The sequence below is a fragment of the Rhinatrema bivittatum genome, chromosome 9, assembly GCF_901001135.1.
Source record: "Rhinatrema bivittatum chromosome 9, aRhiBiv1.1, whole genome shotgun sequence".
In the NCBI taxonomy this organism is placed as follows: Eukaryota; Metazoa; Chordata; class Amphibia; order Gymnophiona; family Rhinatrematidae; genus Rhinatrema; species Rhinatrema bivittatum.
In genome coordinates this window covers 223,924,747-223,943,372 of record NC_042623.1, presented here as the reverse complement: position 1 = coordinate 223,943,372, position 18,626 = coordinate 223,924,747, and the positions used below count along the sequence as shown (strand labels likewise).

Genomic DNA, 18,626 nt, shown 5'->3' with positions numbered 1-18,626 from the left:
TAGCCGGCTCCCGGCGTGGACTTAGCCCCTTGGGTGGCTTAGAGGCAGCGGGTGCAATACAGAGCGCGGTGGTGAAGATAGTTCCCTCTTCCCCTCCCCCCCCCCCCCCCCCCCCCCCCCCCAGCCGGAGACCGCCTGGCACAAAACCGGGAAATGCCGAGAACAGGTAAGGTAGAAGTGTCTGGTCTCTGAGGCTCGGATTGCTGCACAGATCGTCCCTCCGATGTCTGTGAAATCGGGTTCAGCAGCCTGTCCGGGCTAGACTCCGATCCGGTGCAAGGGCCCACACTTGTGGAGACCCTCCGGGAGAGGGTCGCCATCTTGCCCGCATTTCCCCCCCCCTTGATCGCTGTATTTTCCATACAACTGAGCCGTGCACACAGTGGCTAACCGGGCACACAACCGACTTGTGCGCACAATGGTGCCAGGCGCATAGTGGTACGCATAAACGGCCTGAGCGCATAAATAGGGCCGTGCGCACAGCGGCACGCACATGTCGCCCAGGCGCACAAAGCTTTAGCCTGCACGTGCACCCAGAGCGCACGACTAAGCCCCCTGGCGCGCGCACCTACGCCCACAGACTAGTTTTTTTTTCCCTTTTTTGAGCCACTCCACGCGCACAAAGCATGGCACTGCCGGCCAAGAAAGCCAAGGGACAAGCCCTCTGCCCAGCTTGCCACCTGAGAGCTGCGCAACCTGAAGTGGCCTTCGCCCTATGCTGGCAGTGCAAAGAGGCTCAGGGGGAACTTAAGCAAGGCCCCCCCACAGCCAGTAGAGGGATCCGGATCCACCAATGACAGTACTCTGAACCTCTGCATCTCTGACTCGGCACCTCGGGGGTCTCCACTGGATTCAATATGGACTCAGGGACCTTTTCCTGGGTGGAATTCTTCAAAGGACTGCAAACCTTTGTCCAGGCACAATTGGTACCACCTGTGACACAGACCCAAACTCCACCAGAAGCAGAAGACCTTCCAAGCGTCTCTCGCATCTACCCAGATGTGCCCCATCCAGGTAAATTCCTGTCCTTGGGGGAGACAGAGACCTCGGGGGAAGAATCTGACTCCCTGGAGGAAGGGGAAATCCCCCGCCCCCCTCCCCCCCCCCCCAGGGATGGAACCATACCGAACCATGATGTGATTCTTCTCCAAAGACGAGTTACCAGCTTTCATGTCTCTGACCCAGAAGACACTGGCCATTCAGGGGCGCAAGTACCACAGCGGAGCCAAAGACGAACACAGTTTTAGTCTGTCTCCGTCAGGCCTCATGCTATTTCCCAGTCCTGCAGGCCGTACAACAACTGATTGACCTGGAATGGGATGCCCCAGAGGCCAGCTTCAAAGGAGGATGGGCCCTAGAAGCTCTATATCCCCTAGAACCCACGGCCAAAGAACTCCTACAGTTCCCAAAAGTGGATGCCATGGTCTGTGCTATCTCAAAGAGCACGACCATCCAGTCAAAGGAGGAGCTGCACTCAAGGATGCCCAGGACAGACGTCAGGAATCCATCCTTAAACAGTCATTTGATGTTGCAGCAATGACCCTGCAGATCGCTTCCTGCTGCGCTGTGGTGACACGTTCCTGCTTGCTTCTTTCCAGAGATGCAACCACCTCCGCCGAAACATTAGAACCGGCGATATCCTTCCTCACGGATGCGACCTCTGACCAGGTGCGCACCTCAGCCAGGGGCATCTTCTCCATAGTGGCAGCCAGAAGGCAACTATGGCTCCTAAATTGGTCAGTTGATGCGACCTCCAAGACGAAACTCATGAGAATGCCCTTGGAAGGATCCCTCCTGTTTGGAAGTGAACTGGAGAAGTTAGCCAACAAATGGGGCAAATCTCCAGTGCCTCGGTTACCGGAGGACAGGAACAAGAGAAATCAGCGCTCCTCCCCCAGAAGAGCCAAGGGCAGAGGAACCCAGCACTTCAGACCATACAAGAACACATACTACCAAGCACTTCGCCAGTCCTTTCAGAACAATTGCAACAAGAGGGGAGCAGGCTAAGGTATAGGCCCCAGCCGCACCCCACAATGAAAATCAACAGACCCATCCACAGGAAGAAGCCATAGGGGGCAGACTTACCTTCTTCTACCAAAGATGGGTCGAGATAACGTCGAACAAGTGGGTCCTAGCCATCATTTGGGAGGGATACTACCTGGACTTCCCCAGCATCCCTCCAGACAAATTTGTGAGATCACCGTGCCACTCCCCCTCCAAGAGGATGGCAGTGATTGGGCTTGTGACCCCACTATGGGAAGAGATCTTCATCTGTTAGATGTCCGCCGGGTTCTCCTTTGGTATTTGAAGGTCACTAACTCTTTTCAAAAATCAGATCACCTTTTTGTGCTCTTTGGAGTCCGAAGAAGGGTGAAAAGGCATCTAAGGCATCCTTGGCTCACTGGCTGAAGGATACAATTTGCTTGGCCCACATCGGGAAGGGTCGCCCTGTCCCGACTGGTTTGAAAGCTCACTTCAGGAGGACGCAAGTGGCTTCTTGAGCGGCGTGTCAGTTGTCATCTGAGGAGATTTGTAGAGCCGCAGTCTGGTCTTCCCTGCTTACGTTCACAAGGCATTATTGTCTGGATGTCAGGGATCCGGACCAAGCATTTTTTTGGGGAGAGCGTCTTGTGAGCACGTCTTTCGGGTTCCTGCCCAGTGTAATGTGGCTTTGGTACATCCCACTGGTCTGTACTGATCTGGGTATGTACAGGAAAGGAAAATTGGTTCTTACCTAGAACGCCTAGACGGGCATACATATGCCTTATTGTGCGGTATATAAAAACTTTTAAATAAATAAATACCTGCTAATTTTTGTTCCTGTAATACCACAGATCAGTCCAGGATCCTGCCCGGGTGCTACTGCCGAAAGACTGATTTTACCTAATGGTTAGCTGCTGTACATAGGGAATCTATCAGAATGATTCTATATTTTGGTTTTTGTTATGAACCGTGGTTCAAACCTGATTTTCAGGTATTGGGGTCGTTTGTTTCTGACCCTTGAGGGAGTTTTTTTTCCTGTTCGCCCTTGTTTTGGGAATAGATTTTTTTTTTGTCAATTATACTTTGCTTTGGGTATCGATAAATACTGATGAGCTGCAGGTGGCACACTTGGGAAACCAGTTCCTCGAAGCTTTGCTCTCTAACTCCATCTGCTGGTAGGAGTGCATAACCCACTGGTCTGGACTGATCTGTGGTATTACAGGAACAAAAATTAGCAGGTAAGAACCAATTTTCCTTTCTTTAATATATATCTTATCACAAGAAAATAAGACTAAGCATTAAGCTGTATTAAATTTCTTAAACTGGATTAAATATAACCATTATATTTTTCATTAACATGTCTGATTATTACTTTCTGGTAGGGTTCCAAGTCATGTGATGCTCTAGTTTTCAACCATCCTTCAATCAAGAAATTTCTGGAGTCACCATCTAGATCTTCATCTCCAATTAACCAGAGGTCAGAAACGCCGTCTGTTAACTATTCTGAAACGGATTCATTATCTCAGCACAATGACTTCCTTACTGACAAAGACACCTGCAGCCTGGATATGTATGAGAGAATGTCTAGCAGCATGGAATCGGGCAGCAATGCTAGACAGGTAAATAAAAGCAAAGATGAATGTATTTTGTAAAGCAGGTGGGCAAAGGGCTGAGATCAGTTGTATGTTTCCGAATATACATCCCTTTAGAGTACCCTGAATCAGAGTAGTGCATAAATCTCACATTATTCCAGCTTCTCTGGACACCGGGAATGGGTGACACAGAATTCCCAGAAGCAGGGAAAAGGATGAGATAGCTGACTAGAAGCATTGTTAATCTGGCATTAGAGCAGTCAAGCTCTTTTTGTAAAGTAAGTGGCTAAAACAGTACAGTGAAAATTGAAACTGAACTTATACAGGCAAAATTTTACACTCCCATGCTAAAATCACTCACCCCAAATACCCACATCTTAGTCTGCCAGTAACGCCTAGTACTGAATGTCTACCAGGAGTTAGATTTAGAGGTGACTCAGATCCATCTTTCTTTGTATCAGAATACTGTTACTTCTGCATTTTCCTGCCCAATTGATAAATTATATAGGTTTGAAGGAAGGGAGATAGTGCCATGCAGAGAGAGATTGCATTCCAATGCAAAGAAAACCATACAGCAGGAGAAAGGAGGAATGGGTAATGAGTCTTTTGAAGGAAAGCTGAACCTTATTAAATTTTAATAACATGTGAGCTGCCATTTATTGTCTCGGACTATTTTTTATTTTATTTAACACATTTTCTGTACCGTCATATGGAACAAGCCGTCACAACGGTTTACAAACAATGATAGAAATAAAATAATAATCTGTAAAATAATAAAATAGTATTAAGTCAATAAAAATACAGATTTGAACAAAGCATACTAAATATCACATTATAATTTAAAAAGAAAGATCAATTAAAACAAAAATCTAAGAGCCAGCCATCAAATTCCTAAAAGCATTATAAAACAAAAATAAAACACGTCAATAATTATGATGTTAATAAAAATTCAAAGGACTAGAAAACGATAGTCATAAACTAAACCCAGTTAAAAAAGAACTTACTATATTTATTTATGTATTTATTTAAAATCTTTTCTATACCGTCGTTCAGTTATATATAATCACAACAGTTTACAAGCAGGCACATAAATTAAAGTAGGTGAATTTGTACTATACTACATTCTAACAGGTGCCAAAAGGTTCGGTTACATTGTCATAAAAAAAACTTTCAATTGCTTAGTGATGTAGGCCTTGACCATGTATACCTGTAAGTTACTTACTCACAGGTAAAATTCACATGCTCTATGTATTACTAATTAAGTTAGCTGTGAGGTAAACTTATTAAACTATAGTGCAGTGTAGATGAAATACTAGCACATTTTGTTGCCATGGTGATAAAGGGTCAGGAAAAATTGTAACCAAAATTTATGTGGTTTTTGTTAAGGATCTTTTTCGTTGGATGAAGGTGGGGGAAGAGTTTGGGATTGTTAAACTTATATTGGATGTGGCTTTAACTATCCTATTGGAACTCTGATGTTCTCAGGGTGAAATATGTACACTCAAGGTGGAGAGTCCAAGACTGCTCGCTCAGTCTGTATAGGAGGAATTTTTCATTTTAAACATGTACAACTTTAAGGTTTCCAATTTTCATTTGTATTTACAGTATTTTGCTTTCTGCTACTTTAGAAGTTTTGGGTGCTCTGTAAATCAGAAGTATGCTGGGAGGTTTTTAAGCTAAAAAAATACCAAAACAAAGCATAGAGCACAAACAAAGATATATAGCCAGTTGGCTTTACAAATTCTATAACTTTTATATTATTTTTTTTTAGCTCGGCAGTTTTTTTCTGCTCATTTGAACCAAACTCTGGTCTATGGCACTTTGAGCCTTCGTTTACAACCACGTGGGGATTATTACTATTTTTTTTTAACCCTACTTTGTATTCTGCCTTTTTCTGGGGACAAGCAGAATCGCAGTTCTCACACATGGGTGACATCATCAGATGGAGCCCCAACATGGAAAACTTATGTCAAGGTTTCGAACATAAGAACATGCCATACTGGGTCAGACTAAGGGTCCATCAAGCCCAGCATCCTGTTTCCAGCAGTGGCCAATCCAGGCCATAAAAACCTGGCAAGTACCCAAAAACGAAGTCTATCCCATGTTACTGTTGCTAGTAATAGCAGTGGCTATTTTCTAATTCAACTTTATTAACAGCAGATAATGGACTTCTCCTCCAAGAACTTATCCAATCCTTTTTTAAACACAGCTATACTAACTGCACTAACCACATCCTCTGGCAACAAATTCCAGAGTTTAATTGTGCGTTGAGTGAAAAAGAACTTTCTCTGATTAGTTTTAAATGTGCCACATGCTAACTTCATGGAGTGCCTCCTAGTCTTTCTATTATCTGAAAGAGTAAATAACCGATTCACATCTACCTGTTCTAGACCTCTCATGATTTTAAACATCTCTATCATATCCTCCTCAGCCGTCACTTCTCCAAGCTGAAAAGTCCTAACCTCTTTAGTCTTTCCTCATAGGGGAGCTGTTCCATTCCCCTTATCATTTTGGTCGCCCTTCTCTGTACCTTCTCCATCGCAACTATATCTTATATCTTTTTTTGAGATGCGGTGACCAGAATTGTACACAGTATGGAGCGATAGACATTTTCCGTTTTATTCACCATTCCCTTTCTAATAATAATTCCCAACATTCTGTTTGCTTTTTTGACTGCCGCAGCACACTGAACTGACGATTTCAATGTCTTATCCACTATGACGCCTAGATCTTTCTTGGGTGGTAGCATCTACTATAGCATGGGTTATTTTTCCCTATATGCATCACCTTGCACTTATCCACATTAAATTTCATCTGCCATTTCAATGCTCAATTTTCCAGCCTCACAAGGTGGTCTTGCAATTTATCGCAATCTGCTTGTGATTTAACTACTCTGAACAATTTTGTATCATCTACAAATTTGATTACCTCATTCGTCCTATTTCTTTCCAGATCATTTATAAATATATTGAAAAGTAAGGGTCCCAATAAAGATCCCTGAGACACTCCACTGCCCACTCTGTTTCCTGTCTTTTAGACAGTTTGTAATCCACGAAAGGACATCTCCACCTGTTCCATGACTTTTTACTTTTCCTAGAAGGCTCTCATGAGGAACTTTATCGAACGCCTCCTGAAAATCCAAGTATACTACATCTACCGGTTCACCTTTATCCACATGTTTATTAATTCCTTCAAAAAAGTGAAGCAGATTTGTGAGGCAAGACTTGCCTTGGGTAAAGCCATGCTGACTTTGTCCCATTAAACCATGTCTTTCTATATGTTCTGTGATTTTGATATTTAGAACAATTTCCATTATTTTTCCTGGCACTGAAGACAGGCTAACCAGTCTGTAGTTTCCCAGATCGCCCGTAGAGCCCTTTTTTAAATATTGGGGTTACATTAGCCACCGTCCAGTCTTCAGGTACAATGGATGATTTTAATGATAGGTTACAAATTTTTACTAAAAGGTCTGAAATTTCATTTTTTAGTTCCTTCAGAACTCTGGGGTGGATACCATCCGGTCCAGGTGATTTACTACTCTTGAGTTTGTCAGTCAGGCCTACGACATCTTCTAGGTTCACCATGATTTGGTTCAGTCCATCTGAATCATTACCCATGAAAACTTTCTCCAGTACGGGTACCTCCCCAGCATCCTCTTCAGTAAACATCGAAGCAAAGAAATCATTTAATCTTTCCGCGATGGCCTTATCTTCTCTAAGTGCCCCTTTAACCCCTCGATCATCTAACGGTCCAACTGACTCACTCACAGGCTTTCTGCTTCAGATATATTTTAAAAAGTTTTTATTGTGAGTTTTTGCCTCTACGGCCAAATTCTTTTCAAATTCTCTCTTAGCCTGTCTTATCAATGTCTTGCATAAGCATTGGCAAGTTAAATGTATTATCCTATTTTCTTCTGTTGGATCCTTCTTCCAATTTTTGAATGAAGATCTTTTGACTAAAATATCTTCTTTCACCTCCCCTTTTAACCATGCCGGTAATAGTTTTGCCTTCTTTCCACCTTTCTTAATGTGTGGAATACATCTGGACTGTGCTTCTTGGATGGTATTTTTTAACAATGACCATGACTCTTGCACACTTTTTACCTTTGTAGCTGCTCCTTTCGGTTTTTTTTTCTACTTTTCTCAAAGTTTCCCTTTTGAAAGTTTAGCATGAGAGCCATGGATTTGCTTACTGTCCCCCTTCCAGTCATTAATTCAAATTTTATCATATGATCACTATTGCCAAGCGGTCGCACCACCGTTACCCCTCTCACCAAATCCTGTGCTCCACTGAGAATTAGATCTAAAATTGCTCCCTCTCTTGTCAGTTCCTGAACCAATTGCTCCATAAAAATGTCATTTAATCCATCCAGGAACTTTATATCTCTAGCATGTACTGATGATACATTTACCCAGTCAATATTGGGGTAATTGAAGTCTCCCATTATTACTGCACTACCAATTTGGTTAGCTTCCCTAATTTCTCTTAGCATTTCACTGTCCGTCTCACCATCTTGACCAGGTGGATGGTAGTATACTCCTATCACTATAGTCTTCCTGACTCACAAGGGATTTTTACCCCTAAAGATTCAGTTGTTCATTTAGTCTCATGCAGGATGTTTATCCTGTTGGACTCTATGCCATCCCGGACATAAAGCGCCACACCGCCTCCCGGGTGCTCCTCTCTGTCATTGCGATATAATTTGTACCCCAGAATAGCACTGTTCCATTGGTTGTCCTCATTCCACCATGTCTCTGAGATGCCAATTAAGTCTGTCATCATTCACTGCTATAGATTCTAATTCACCCATATTACTACTTAGACTTCTGGCATTAGCTTACAAACATTTCAAAGTTTGGTTTTCGTTTGTATTTTCATTCTGCTTTTTAATTGATAGGGATAAGTTGTAATTTTTTATCTCAGGTGAGTTTTTATTTACAGGTACTTGGACTACTTTTCTGTTGGGATGCCCTAATTCTAATGCATCATTAGTATCTTTTGAAGATACCTCTCTTCGAACCATGCGCTGCTGAGCGATTGTCTGCTTTCCCCTTTGTTCTAGTTTAAAAGCTGCTCTTTCTCCTTTTTAAAGGTTAGCGCCAGCAGTCTGGTTCCACCCTGGATAAGGTGGAGCCCATCCCCTTCGGAAGAGACTCCCCCTTTCCCTAAAGGTTCCCCAGTTCCTTACAAAACTGAATCCCTCTTCCTTGCACCATCGTCTCATCCACGCATTGAGACTCCCGAGCTCTACCTGCCTCTGGGGACCTGCGTGTGGAACAGGGAGCATTTCAGAGAATGCTATCCTGGAGGTTCTGGATTTAAGCTTTCTACCTAAGAGCCTAAATTTGTCTACCTCCCTCCCACATTTTCTTATGTCGTTGGTGCCCACATGTACCATGATAGCCGGCTTCTCCCCAGCACTGTCTAAAATCCTATCTAACATGATCAGATTTAAACTAATAACTGGAAAGGGAACAATAAGTAAATCTGCAGCTCTTAAACTAAACTTTCAAAAGGGAAACTTTGATAAAATGAGAAAAATTGTTAGAAAAAAACTGAAAGGTGCAGCTACAAAGGATAAAAGTGTTCAACTGGCTTAGTGGCGCAGTCCATATGTATTCCACACATTATGAAAGGTGGAAGGAAGGCAAAACGATTAGTCATGGTTAAAAGGTGAGGTGAAAGAGGTGAAAGAGGCTATTTTAGCCAAAAAAAAGTCCTTCAAAAATTGGAAGAAGGATCATCTGAAGAAAATAAGATAAAACATAAGCATTGTCAAGTTAATTGTAAAACATTGATAAGACAGGTGAAGAGAGAATTTGAAATGAAGTTGGCCATAGAGGCAAAAACTCATAATAAAAACTTTTAAAAATATATCCAAAGCAAGAAACCTGTGAGGGAGTCAGTTGGACCATTAGATGATCGAGGGGTTAAAGGGGCACTTAGAGAAGATAAGGCCATCGTGGAAAGATTAAATGATTTCTTTTCTTCGGTGTTTACTGAAGAGGGTGTTGGGGAGGTATACGTACTGGAGAAAGTTTTCATGGGTAATGATTCAGATGCACTGAACCAAATCACAGTGAACCTAGAATATGTGGTAGACCTGATTGACAAACTGAAGAGTAGTAAATCACCTGGACTGGATGGTATACACCCCAGAGTTCTGAAGGAACTAAAAAAATGAAATTTCAGACCTATTAGTAAAAATTTGTAACTTATCATTAAAATCATCCATTGTACCTGAAGACTGGAGGATAGCTAATGTAATCCAAATATTTAAAAAGGGCTCCAGGGGCGATCCAGGAAACTACAGACAGGTTAGCCTGACTTCAGTGCCAGGAAACATAGTGGAAAGTGTTCTAAACATCAAAATCACAGAACATATAGAAAGACATGGTTTAATGGAACAAAGTCAGCATGGCTTTACTCAAGGCAAGTCTTGCCTCACAAATCTGCTTCACTTTTTTGAAGGAGTTAATAAACATGTGGATAAAGGTGAACCTGTAGATGTAGTGTACTTGGATTTTCAGAAGGCATTTGACAAAGTTCCTCATGAGAGGCTTCTAGGAAAAATAAAGACAAGGGATAGGTGGCGATGTCCTTTCGTGGATTACAAACTGGCTAAAAGACAGGAAACAGAGTAGGATTAAATGTACAATTTTCTCAGTGGAAGGGTGTGGGCAGTGGAGTGCCTCAGGGATCTGTATTGGGACCCTTACTTTTCAATATTTATAAATGATCTGGAAAGAAATACGACAAGTGAGGTAATCAAATTTGCAGATGATACAAAATTGTTCAGAGTAGTTAAATCACAAGCAGATTGTGATAAATTGCAGGAAGACCTTGTGAGGCTGGAAAATTGGGCATCAAAATGGCAGATGAAATTTAATATGGACACGTGCAAGGTGATGCATATAGGGAAAAATAACCCATGCTATAGTTACACAATGTTAGGTTCCATATTAGGTGCTACTACCCAAGAAAGATCTAGGCGTCATAGTGGATAACACATTGAAATCGTCGGTTCAGTGTGCTGCGGTAGTCAAAAAAGCAAACAGAATGTTGGGAATTATTAGAAAGGGAATGGTGAATAAAACGGAAAATGTCTCTGTATCGCTCCATGGTGAGACCGCACCTTGAATACTGTGTACAATTCTGGTCGCCGCATCTAAAAAAAGATATAATTGTGATGGAGAAGGTACAGAGAAGGGCTACCAAAATGATAAAGGGAATGGAACAGCTCCCCTATGAGGAAAGACTAAAGAGGTTAGGACTTTTCATCTTTGAGAAGAGACGGCTGAGGGGGGATATGATAGAGGTGTTTAAAATCATGAGAGGTCTAGAACGGGTAGATGTGAATCAGTTATTTACTCTTTCAGATAATAGAAAGACTAGGGGGCATTCCATGAAGTTAGAATGTGGCACATTTAAAACTAATCTGGGAAAGTCCTTTTCCACTCAACGTACAATTAAACTCTGGAATTTGTTGCCAGAGGATGTGGTTAATGCAGTTAGTATAACTGTGTTTAAAAAAGGATTGGATAAGTTCTTGGAGGAGAAGTCAATTTCCTGCTATTAATTAAGTTGACTTAGATAATAACCACTCTATTACTAGCAATGGTAACATGGAATAGACTTAGTTTTTGGGTACTTGCCAGGTTCTTATGGCCTGGATTGGCCACTGTTGGAAACAGGATGCTGGGCTTGATGGATCCTTGGTCTGACCCAGTATGACATGTTCTTATGTTCTTAAGGCCATTGCAGAAAGACTAAATGAATTCTTTGCTTCCATGTTTACTAATGAGGATGTTGGGGAGATACCAGTTCCGGAGATGGTTTTCAAGAGTGATGAGTCAGACGAACTGAACGAAATCACTGTGAACCTGGAAGATGTAGTAGGCCAGATTGACAAACTAAAGAGTAGCAAATCACCTGGACTGGATGGTATGCATCCTAGGGTTCTGAAGGAACTCAAAAATGAAATTTCTGATCTATTAGTTAAAATTTGTAACCTATCATTAAAATCATCCATTGTACCTGAAGACTGGAGGGTGGCCAATGTAACTCCAATATTTAAAAAAAAGTCTCCAGGGGCGATCCGGGTAACTATAGACCAGTGAGCCTAACTTCATTGCCGGGAAAAATAGTGGAAACTATTCTGAAGATCAAAATCGTAGCGCATATAGAAAGACATGATTTAATGGAACACAGTCAACATGGATTTACCCAAGGGAAGTCTTGCCTAACAAATCTGCTTTATTTTTTTGAAGGGGTTAATAAACATGTGGATAAAGGTGAACAGGTAGATGTAGTGTATTTGGATTTTCAGAAGGCGTTTGACAAAGTCCCTCATGAGAGGCTTCTAAGAAAACTAAAAAGTCATGGGATAGGAGGCGATGTCCTTTCGTGGATTACAAACTAGTTAAAAGACAGGAAACAGAGAGTAGGATTAAATGGTCAATTTTCTCAGTGGAAAAGGGTAAACAGTGGAGTGCCTCAGGGATCTGTACTTGGACCAGTGCTTTTCAATATATATATATAAATGATCTGGAAAGGAATAAGACGAGTGAGGTTATCAAATTTGTGGATGATACATTATTACTCTGAATAATTTGTATCACAATGTAATGTAATGTATCACAAGCAGACTGTGGTACATTACAGGAGGACCTTGCAAGACTGGAAGATTGGGCATCCAAATGGCAGAAGAAATTTAATGTGGACAAGTGCAAGGTGTTGCATATAGGGAAAAATAACCCTTGCTGTAGTTACATGATGTTAGGTTCCATTTTAGGAGCTTCCACCCAGGGAAAAGATCTAGGCATCATAGAGGATAATACTTTAAAATCGTCGGCTCAGTGTGCTGCAGCAGTCAAAAAAGCAAACAATGTTATGAATTATTAGGAAGGGAATAGTTAATAAAACGGAAAATGTCATAATGCCTCTATATTGCTCCATGGTGAGATCACACCTTGAATACTGTGTACAATTCTGGTCGCCGCATCTCAAAAAAGATATAGTTGCAATGGAGAAGGTACAGAGAAGGGCAACCAAAATGGTAAAGTGGATGGAACAGCCCCCCCTATGAGGAAAGGCTGAAGAGGTTAGGACTGTACAGCTTGGAGAAGACGGCTGAGGGGGGATATAGAGGTCTGAAAGATCATGAATGAGTAGATGTGACTCGGTTATTTACACTTTCAAATAATAGAAGGACTAGGGTGGGCATTCCATGATGTTAGCAAGTAGCCCATTTAAGACTAATCAGAGAAAATTCTTTTTCACTCAACGCACAATAAAGCTCTGGAATTTGTTGCCAGAGGATGTGGTTAGTGCAGTTAGTGTAGCTGGGTTTAAAAACGGTTTGGATAAGTTCTTGGAGGAGAAGTCCATTAATGGCTATTAATCAATTTGATTTAGGGAATAACCACTGCTATTAATTGCATCAGTAGCATGGGATCTTGTTAGTGTTTGGATAATTGCCAGGTTCTTGTGGCCTGGTTTGGCCTCTGTTGGAAACAGGATGCTGGGTTTGATGGACCCTTGGTCTGACCCAGCATGGCAATTTATGTTCTTAGGTGACGCGTGAGGTCCGCCACCTTCGCACCAGGTAGGCATGCTACCAGGCGATCCTCACGCCTACCAGCCACCCAGGTATCTACATTCCTAATAATCGAATCACCAACTATGACTGCTGACCTAACCTTCCCTCCTGGCCAGTAGGCCTTGGGGAGATATCCTCTGTGTGAAAGGACAATGCACCACCTGGAGAGCAGGTCCTTGCTACAGGATCCTTTCCTGCTGCACCAGGTTGATACTCTCCAATTATGAGACCTCCTTCCTCCAAAGCAGCACCAGGACTGCCAGTCTGAAGTTGGGACTTGGCTACTATGTCCCTGAAGGTCTCATCTATATACCTCTCTGTCTGCCTTAGCTCCTCCAGGTCTGCAACTCTAGCCTCCTGAGATTGGACTCGTTCTCTGAGAGCCAGGAGCTCTTTGCATCGCAAGCACATGTACAATTTCTCACCGGCGGGTAAAAAAATCATACATGTGACACTCGATGGAAAAGACTGGGATGCCCGCCTCTTGCTGCTGGATATCCTTAAGGAGTTGCTGCTGAGCATATGGGAACACCCTCTCACAGTGCCTCCAGTGAACAAAGAAGGCTGACAGGGTCTACCTTGTCCAGAAGGTTGCTGGATTTGATAAGCGTCAGCTGCCCTAGCACTTGGTAGTGGTTGAATCTGTTTTCAAGAGAGCCATCAATCCTCTGTAGCCCCAGGGAAGGACCACAGCGAAGGATGCTCTTGGGAGAAAGGCGCTTCAGGGGGCACTGCTCATTGCCTGCATAGCTTCCTATTAGCTCTACATGAGCCAGTACTCATGGGATATCTGGAAGCAGGTGCAGGAGGTGACCAATCGGCTGCCTCAGCAGCAGCAGCAGGACACCCTTGTGTTGCTGGTGCATAAGGGCCTGGAGTGTGGAAAACATGAGTTGTGAGCGACCTATGATGATTTTGAAATGGCATAGAGATCTCTGCAGCAGGAATTGGTGCCCACAGAATGGCATGGCTGCAGGCTTCTGATCTCCAACTGGTGGTGCAGGAACGACTTGCTGATCTGCCGTGTACTGGAGAGAAACCGTTCGGAGATAGGGTAAGGGATGTGGTGGCCCAGCTCCGGGCTCCATAAAACCTTCCAACACTCCGGACCCATCCTCCTCTTCTAGGAGGTCAGCAAGATTGGGGCAGAGGAAGTCTCTTTCACCAGAGGAAATACTTTCCTTTGCCTCCTTGCTCCCATCAACAGCATCAGGGCTCACACGGCCATCCCAGGCAGCAATGAGCCCCCAAGCCCCAGCTGGCACCTCATTCAGCTCCAAGGACGAGGTTTTGAATGGGTCGTAGGGAGCGTAGGTCAGTCACCCGTACCCAGCATGTTGGACCTTCCTGTCAGGGGCAGGCTGCGATATTTTGCGAACCAGTGGCCCAGTATAACCTGTGACAAGTGGGTTCTTTTAATAGTCTGTCAAGGGTACCAATTATTACTATTGGGTATCCTACCAAATTGTCCTCAGTCATTTTGGGGGCCAGTAGCACATCAGGAGGTACTTCTAACAGAGCTCTTCTCCATTTTAACAGCCAGAGCGGTCGAGTCTGTCCCACCAAGGCAAAAAGGGTGGGGACTTTACTCCAGGTACTTCCTGATTCCAAAGAAAACAGGATGACTCCGTCCCATCCTAGACCTAAGGGCATTGAACAGATTTCTAAAAAAAAATGAAAAGTTCAAGATGGTTTCCCTGGTTCCCCCTCCCCCCCCCCTTTTTTTTTTTTTGCAAAAGGGGACTAGCTATGCTCCCTTGATCTAAAGGAAGCGTACACTCTCATAAAGATCTTCCCAAGTCACAGGATCTCTCCGATTTGTGGTGAGAAAACAGCACTTCCAGTACCGGGTGTTGCCATTCGGGCTAGTGTCAGCCCCACGAGCCTTCACAAAATGCCTGGCCTTGGTGGTGATGGCGCACCTCTGCAGGCTGGGGGTGCATGGTTTCCCTTATCTGGATGATTGGCTGGTTAAAAACACATCTCAGGCAGGGGTTGGAGTTGCTAGGCTTTGTCATCAACTACCTGAAGTCCCATCTTGGCCTGTCACCTCTAATGGACTTCATAGGAACCCTACTAGATACGGCTCAGGCCAAGGCCTTCCTGCCTCGTCAGAGAGCCATCACTATGAATGACCGTCGCGGTAGAGATTCAGCAGAGCCAGAAGGTGTCAGCCTGGCACATGTTGAGACTGTTGGGCCATATGGTTGCAACTATCCTTGTCACTACCTTGACACAATTACACATGTGCAGAGCCCAATGGACCCTGAGGTTTCAGTGGTGCCAGGCAGAAGTGGGATTGCATCTGAGTCACCCCATCCCTCCAGCACTCATTGTTCTGTGTGGGTACTTTCAAATCTGGAACAGGGGATCTCTTTTCAAAGTCTTCCTACTCATATTGTCCTAACCACGGATGCATCCACCCTGGGCTGGGGAGCTCATGTAGATGGACTCAGCACTCCGTGTCTCTGGTCTGCTCAGGAAAGTTGTTGTCAAATCAACTTCCTGGAGCTTTGGGTACACGCAGTGGGCTTTCAGAGATTGGTTGTCCAACAGAGTTGTCCTGATCCAAACATAAACCCATGTTTGCTGTGCACTGAGCCTTTTTTATGCACAATTTCTAGTTTGTGCTCATTTTATTTTTTAACTCCAGATGTATTGGCATACTGTCAACTTACTGCACCAGGAGTTAAACAAAACAAAACAAAAAAAATAGCTTATGCTTTAAACTGTGCATTGAATTTCAATACACAGTTTTTACACTCTGCTGATTACATTAACCCTGGGTGCAGTTTATCAGATCTGGAAACCACCTTTATACCTATCTCTGCCATACCTCTTAACCTTTTCTCTGGATACTGCTGTCTTAGGCATTCTATCTGTTTGTCTCCAAATTTATATGAATAAATGTTTTTCTTTTTCCTTAGGACAATTTAGGTGTTACAGACTCTGAAATCACTGGCTGTCTGAATGTGAACTTTACTTGTGATGATGCATCTCGCCTGTATTTGAAGAAAACCATTGTTGTTGGCAATGTCTCAAAGTTAGTATTTTACCTTTTTTCTCTCTTCAGTTTGTATTTATGACCACTAAGTTGTATTGTTGATTGAACTCATTTGTGATCAAGTGATGAGCAAGCGTATAGGAGCCGAAGTTCTGTGTTTGTGTTTTGTTTATGGAAGTGAAAACTTTAGCATTTTATTACTGGTTTTTCCTTCTTATAGTACACCTTAGGTATGTGCACTAAGAATGTGTAAACTATTGCTTGATCTCTATCTCCCATTATTTATGAACCCAGGATTCTTCTCTGACCTCCCAATCCCACCCCCACCCCTAATTTTCTCGAGTCACATTATCTAGTCTCTCCTTTAGGTTTTTGGATCTGAATTCTTTATACATGGTGTATGGCAACAATACTAGCTAAAGTTTCCTAAATATCAGCTTGCTGCGCCTTGCTTCCTTCTGTCGTTTTTTACCTAGTTCTCCATTTTTGTATTGCTTTTTTTTCCTAGCGTGTAGCCAGATGGACTCAGTACCAGTGGGTTATGTGCTCCTCTGCTAGCATATGGGAGTCTGAGTCAGATTTCAAAGCTGACGTCGCCCTAGATATACCCCTGCAGTGACCTCAGCTCCTCAGTTTCTCTCCTTCTTGTAGCAAATGCAGATGCTATCCCCATACTAGCACTGTGTTAGCGGGATTGCAGCAGAAACAAAGAAATTGTTACCTTAACTTTAAGAAGATCAAGCCCCGCTCTCCTGTGGTGATACCTAAGGGTCCCTCTCTCAGTTGAGAATTCTGAGTTGATTTCAGAGATCCTTCAGAGGTGTGCCTTGGTCCGATAGCCGGTTCCCAGCGTGGACTTAGCCGCTAAAGCGGATGAAAGGCAGTAGGTGCATAGCCAAGCGCGGCGGTGAAGGTTAAGCCCTCTCCCCCCCCTGCAGCTGGAGACCGTCCCTGCATTCGGCTGGTAAGTGCCGAGACCAGGTAAGCAGGAAACTTTAATCGCGGGAAGAAGGGCTCCGGCGAGTCTTACTTGGTCCCCGTGCTCAGTGCGCCGTACCGACCCAGTTAACGATCCGGCGAGGTAAAGGGGGGCTCCGAACGGGTTGAGCAGCCTTGGATGGGCTAGGCCCTGTTTTGGCTTGGTGGCCCAGCCACGTGGTGACCCCTGGCGGCGCCATCTTGCACACGGGGGGGGGGGGCGGGCTATGGCACCATCTTCCCCTCTTCAGCTGTCGGTATGCGCAGGACAGGCCGCATTGCTTGGGCACCCAACTTAGCCACTCACACAACTGCATGCACACTTCGCACATAGCTGCATGCATAACCGCGTGCATATTCAGGCGCACATAACAGCACGCATATCGAGGCACATTACTTGTGCGCACCACATTCCCTGTGTGTGCCGGCCACCTAAAGACCATACACAGAGGCAATAGTGCCGGCGGCAAAGAAGCTCAAGCGGCACTCCCTTTGCACAGCCTGCCACATTAGAGCCGCACAGCCTGACCTGGAGTCCTGCCTATGTCAGCATTTTTTTATTTAGTTTTATATTCTGCTTTTCTCACTTTTTCAGCACTTCAAAGTGGATTACATTCAAGTACTGTAGGTATTTCAAGCATTGACTCTGTAAATTTGTTAATGTTTATACCCAATTATTTAACACAGTTCCTCTTAATTTCTCTCTCTCCTAGCTCTTCACTACCTTTCTCCTTCCCGCATCTTCTGCGATTACTGTCACCTGGCCCCCTCCTCTCCTCTTTCCACTCCTGCTCCTCCTCCCCCATCCCTGTTTTTTGTAATTTCTCCTTCTCGCTGTCCAAAGTTGATTGTGAACCGGCATGATATGTCCTATGAATGTCGGTATATTTTAAAAGCATTTAAATAAATAAAAATAAATAAATAAATAAATTGTGAGGAAGCCCAGGGAGGACTAGATTCCCAAAAGTTGTCCAAGCCTTGTCCTTCCCAGCCAGAGGACTGGTCGGGAGCTACCTTTTCAGACAGCTCCCTGGAACCTTGCGATTCTGAGATGGTGTCCTCCCCATGAGAGGGCATTTCAACAACCCCTACTCAGACTTCCCCCTGGGATTAATATGGATCCAGGAGCCTTCTCCTTGTTGGGATTTTTCCAGGGACTACCAGCTTTTGTTCAGGCACAGTCCATTCCGGCCGTGACCCTGGTAGAACCCCAGCCAGGAGCACCTGACCCTCCCGGTCCTGTTCGGTTGCCTCGAGACATGCCTCGCCTCACTGATAGGGACCCAGACATGCCTTGCCTTCCCTGACAGGGACCCAGACACCACAGATGATGATGGAGGCTCACTGAAGGAAGGGGAAATCCCTCCAGGCCTGGAACCATGCTTTGCTTCTTGCACATGGACAAATTGCCAGCCCTGGTCTCCCAGACCCTGAGGACTCTGGGGATTCCAGGCACAGACCTATAGCG

At 44.1% G+C, this 18,626-nt stretch overlaps 1 protein-coding gene across 12 annotated transcripts in view; it reads left to right on the top strand.

The window, feature by feature from the left end:
* YEATS2 (YEATS domain containing 2) overlaps positions 1-18,626 on the top strand; it is a 799,337-nt gene that overhangs the window by 107,564 nt on the left and 673,147 nt on the right. For all 12 annotated transcript variants that reach the window (XR_003858765.1, XM_029617009.1, XM_029617017.1 and 9 more), the window contains 2 exons: positions 3,366-3,602; positions 16,104-16,219. Coding sequence is in view for 11 of the 12 variants with exons in the window: in XM_029617009.1 (XP_029472869.1) it covers positions 3,366-3,602; positions 16,104-16,219 (353 nt within the window). In the remaining variant the exon portion in view is untranslated. The remainder of the gene's footprint in view (positions 1-3,365; positions 3,603-16,103; positions 16,220-18,626) is intronic.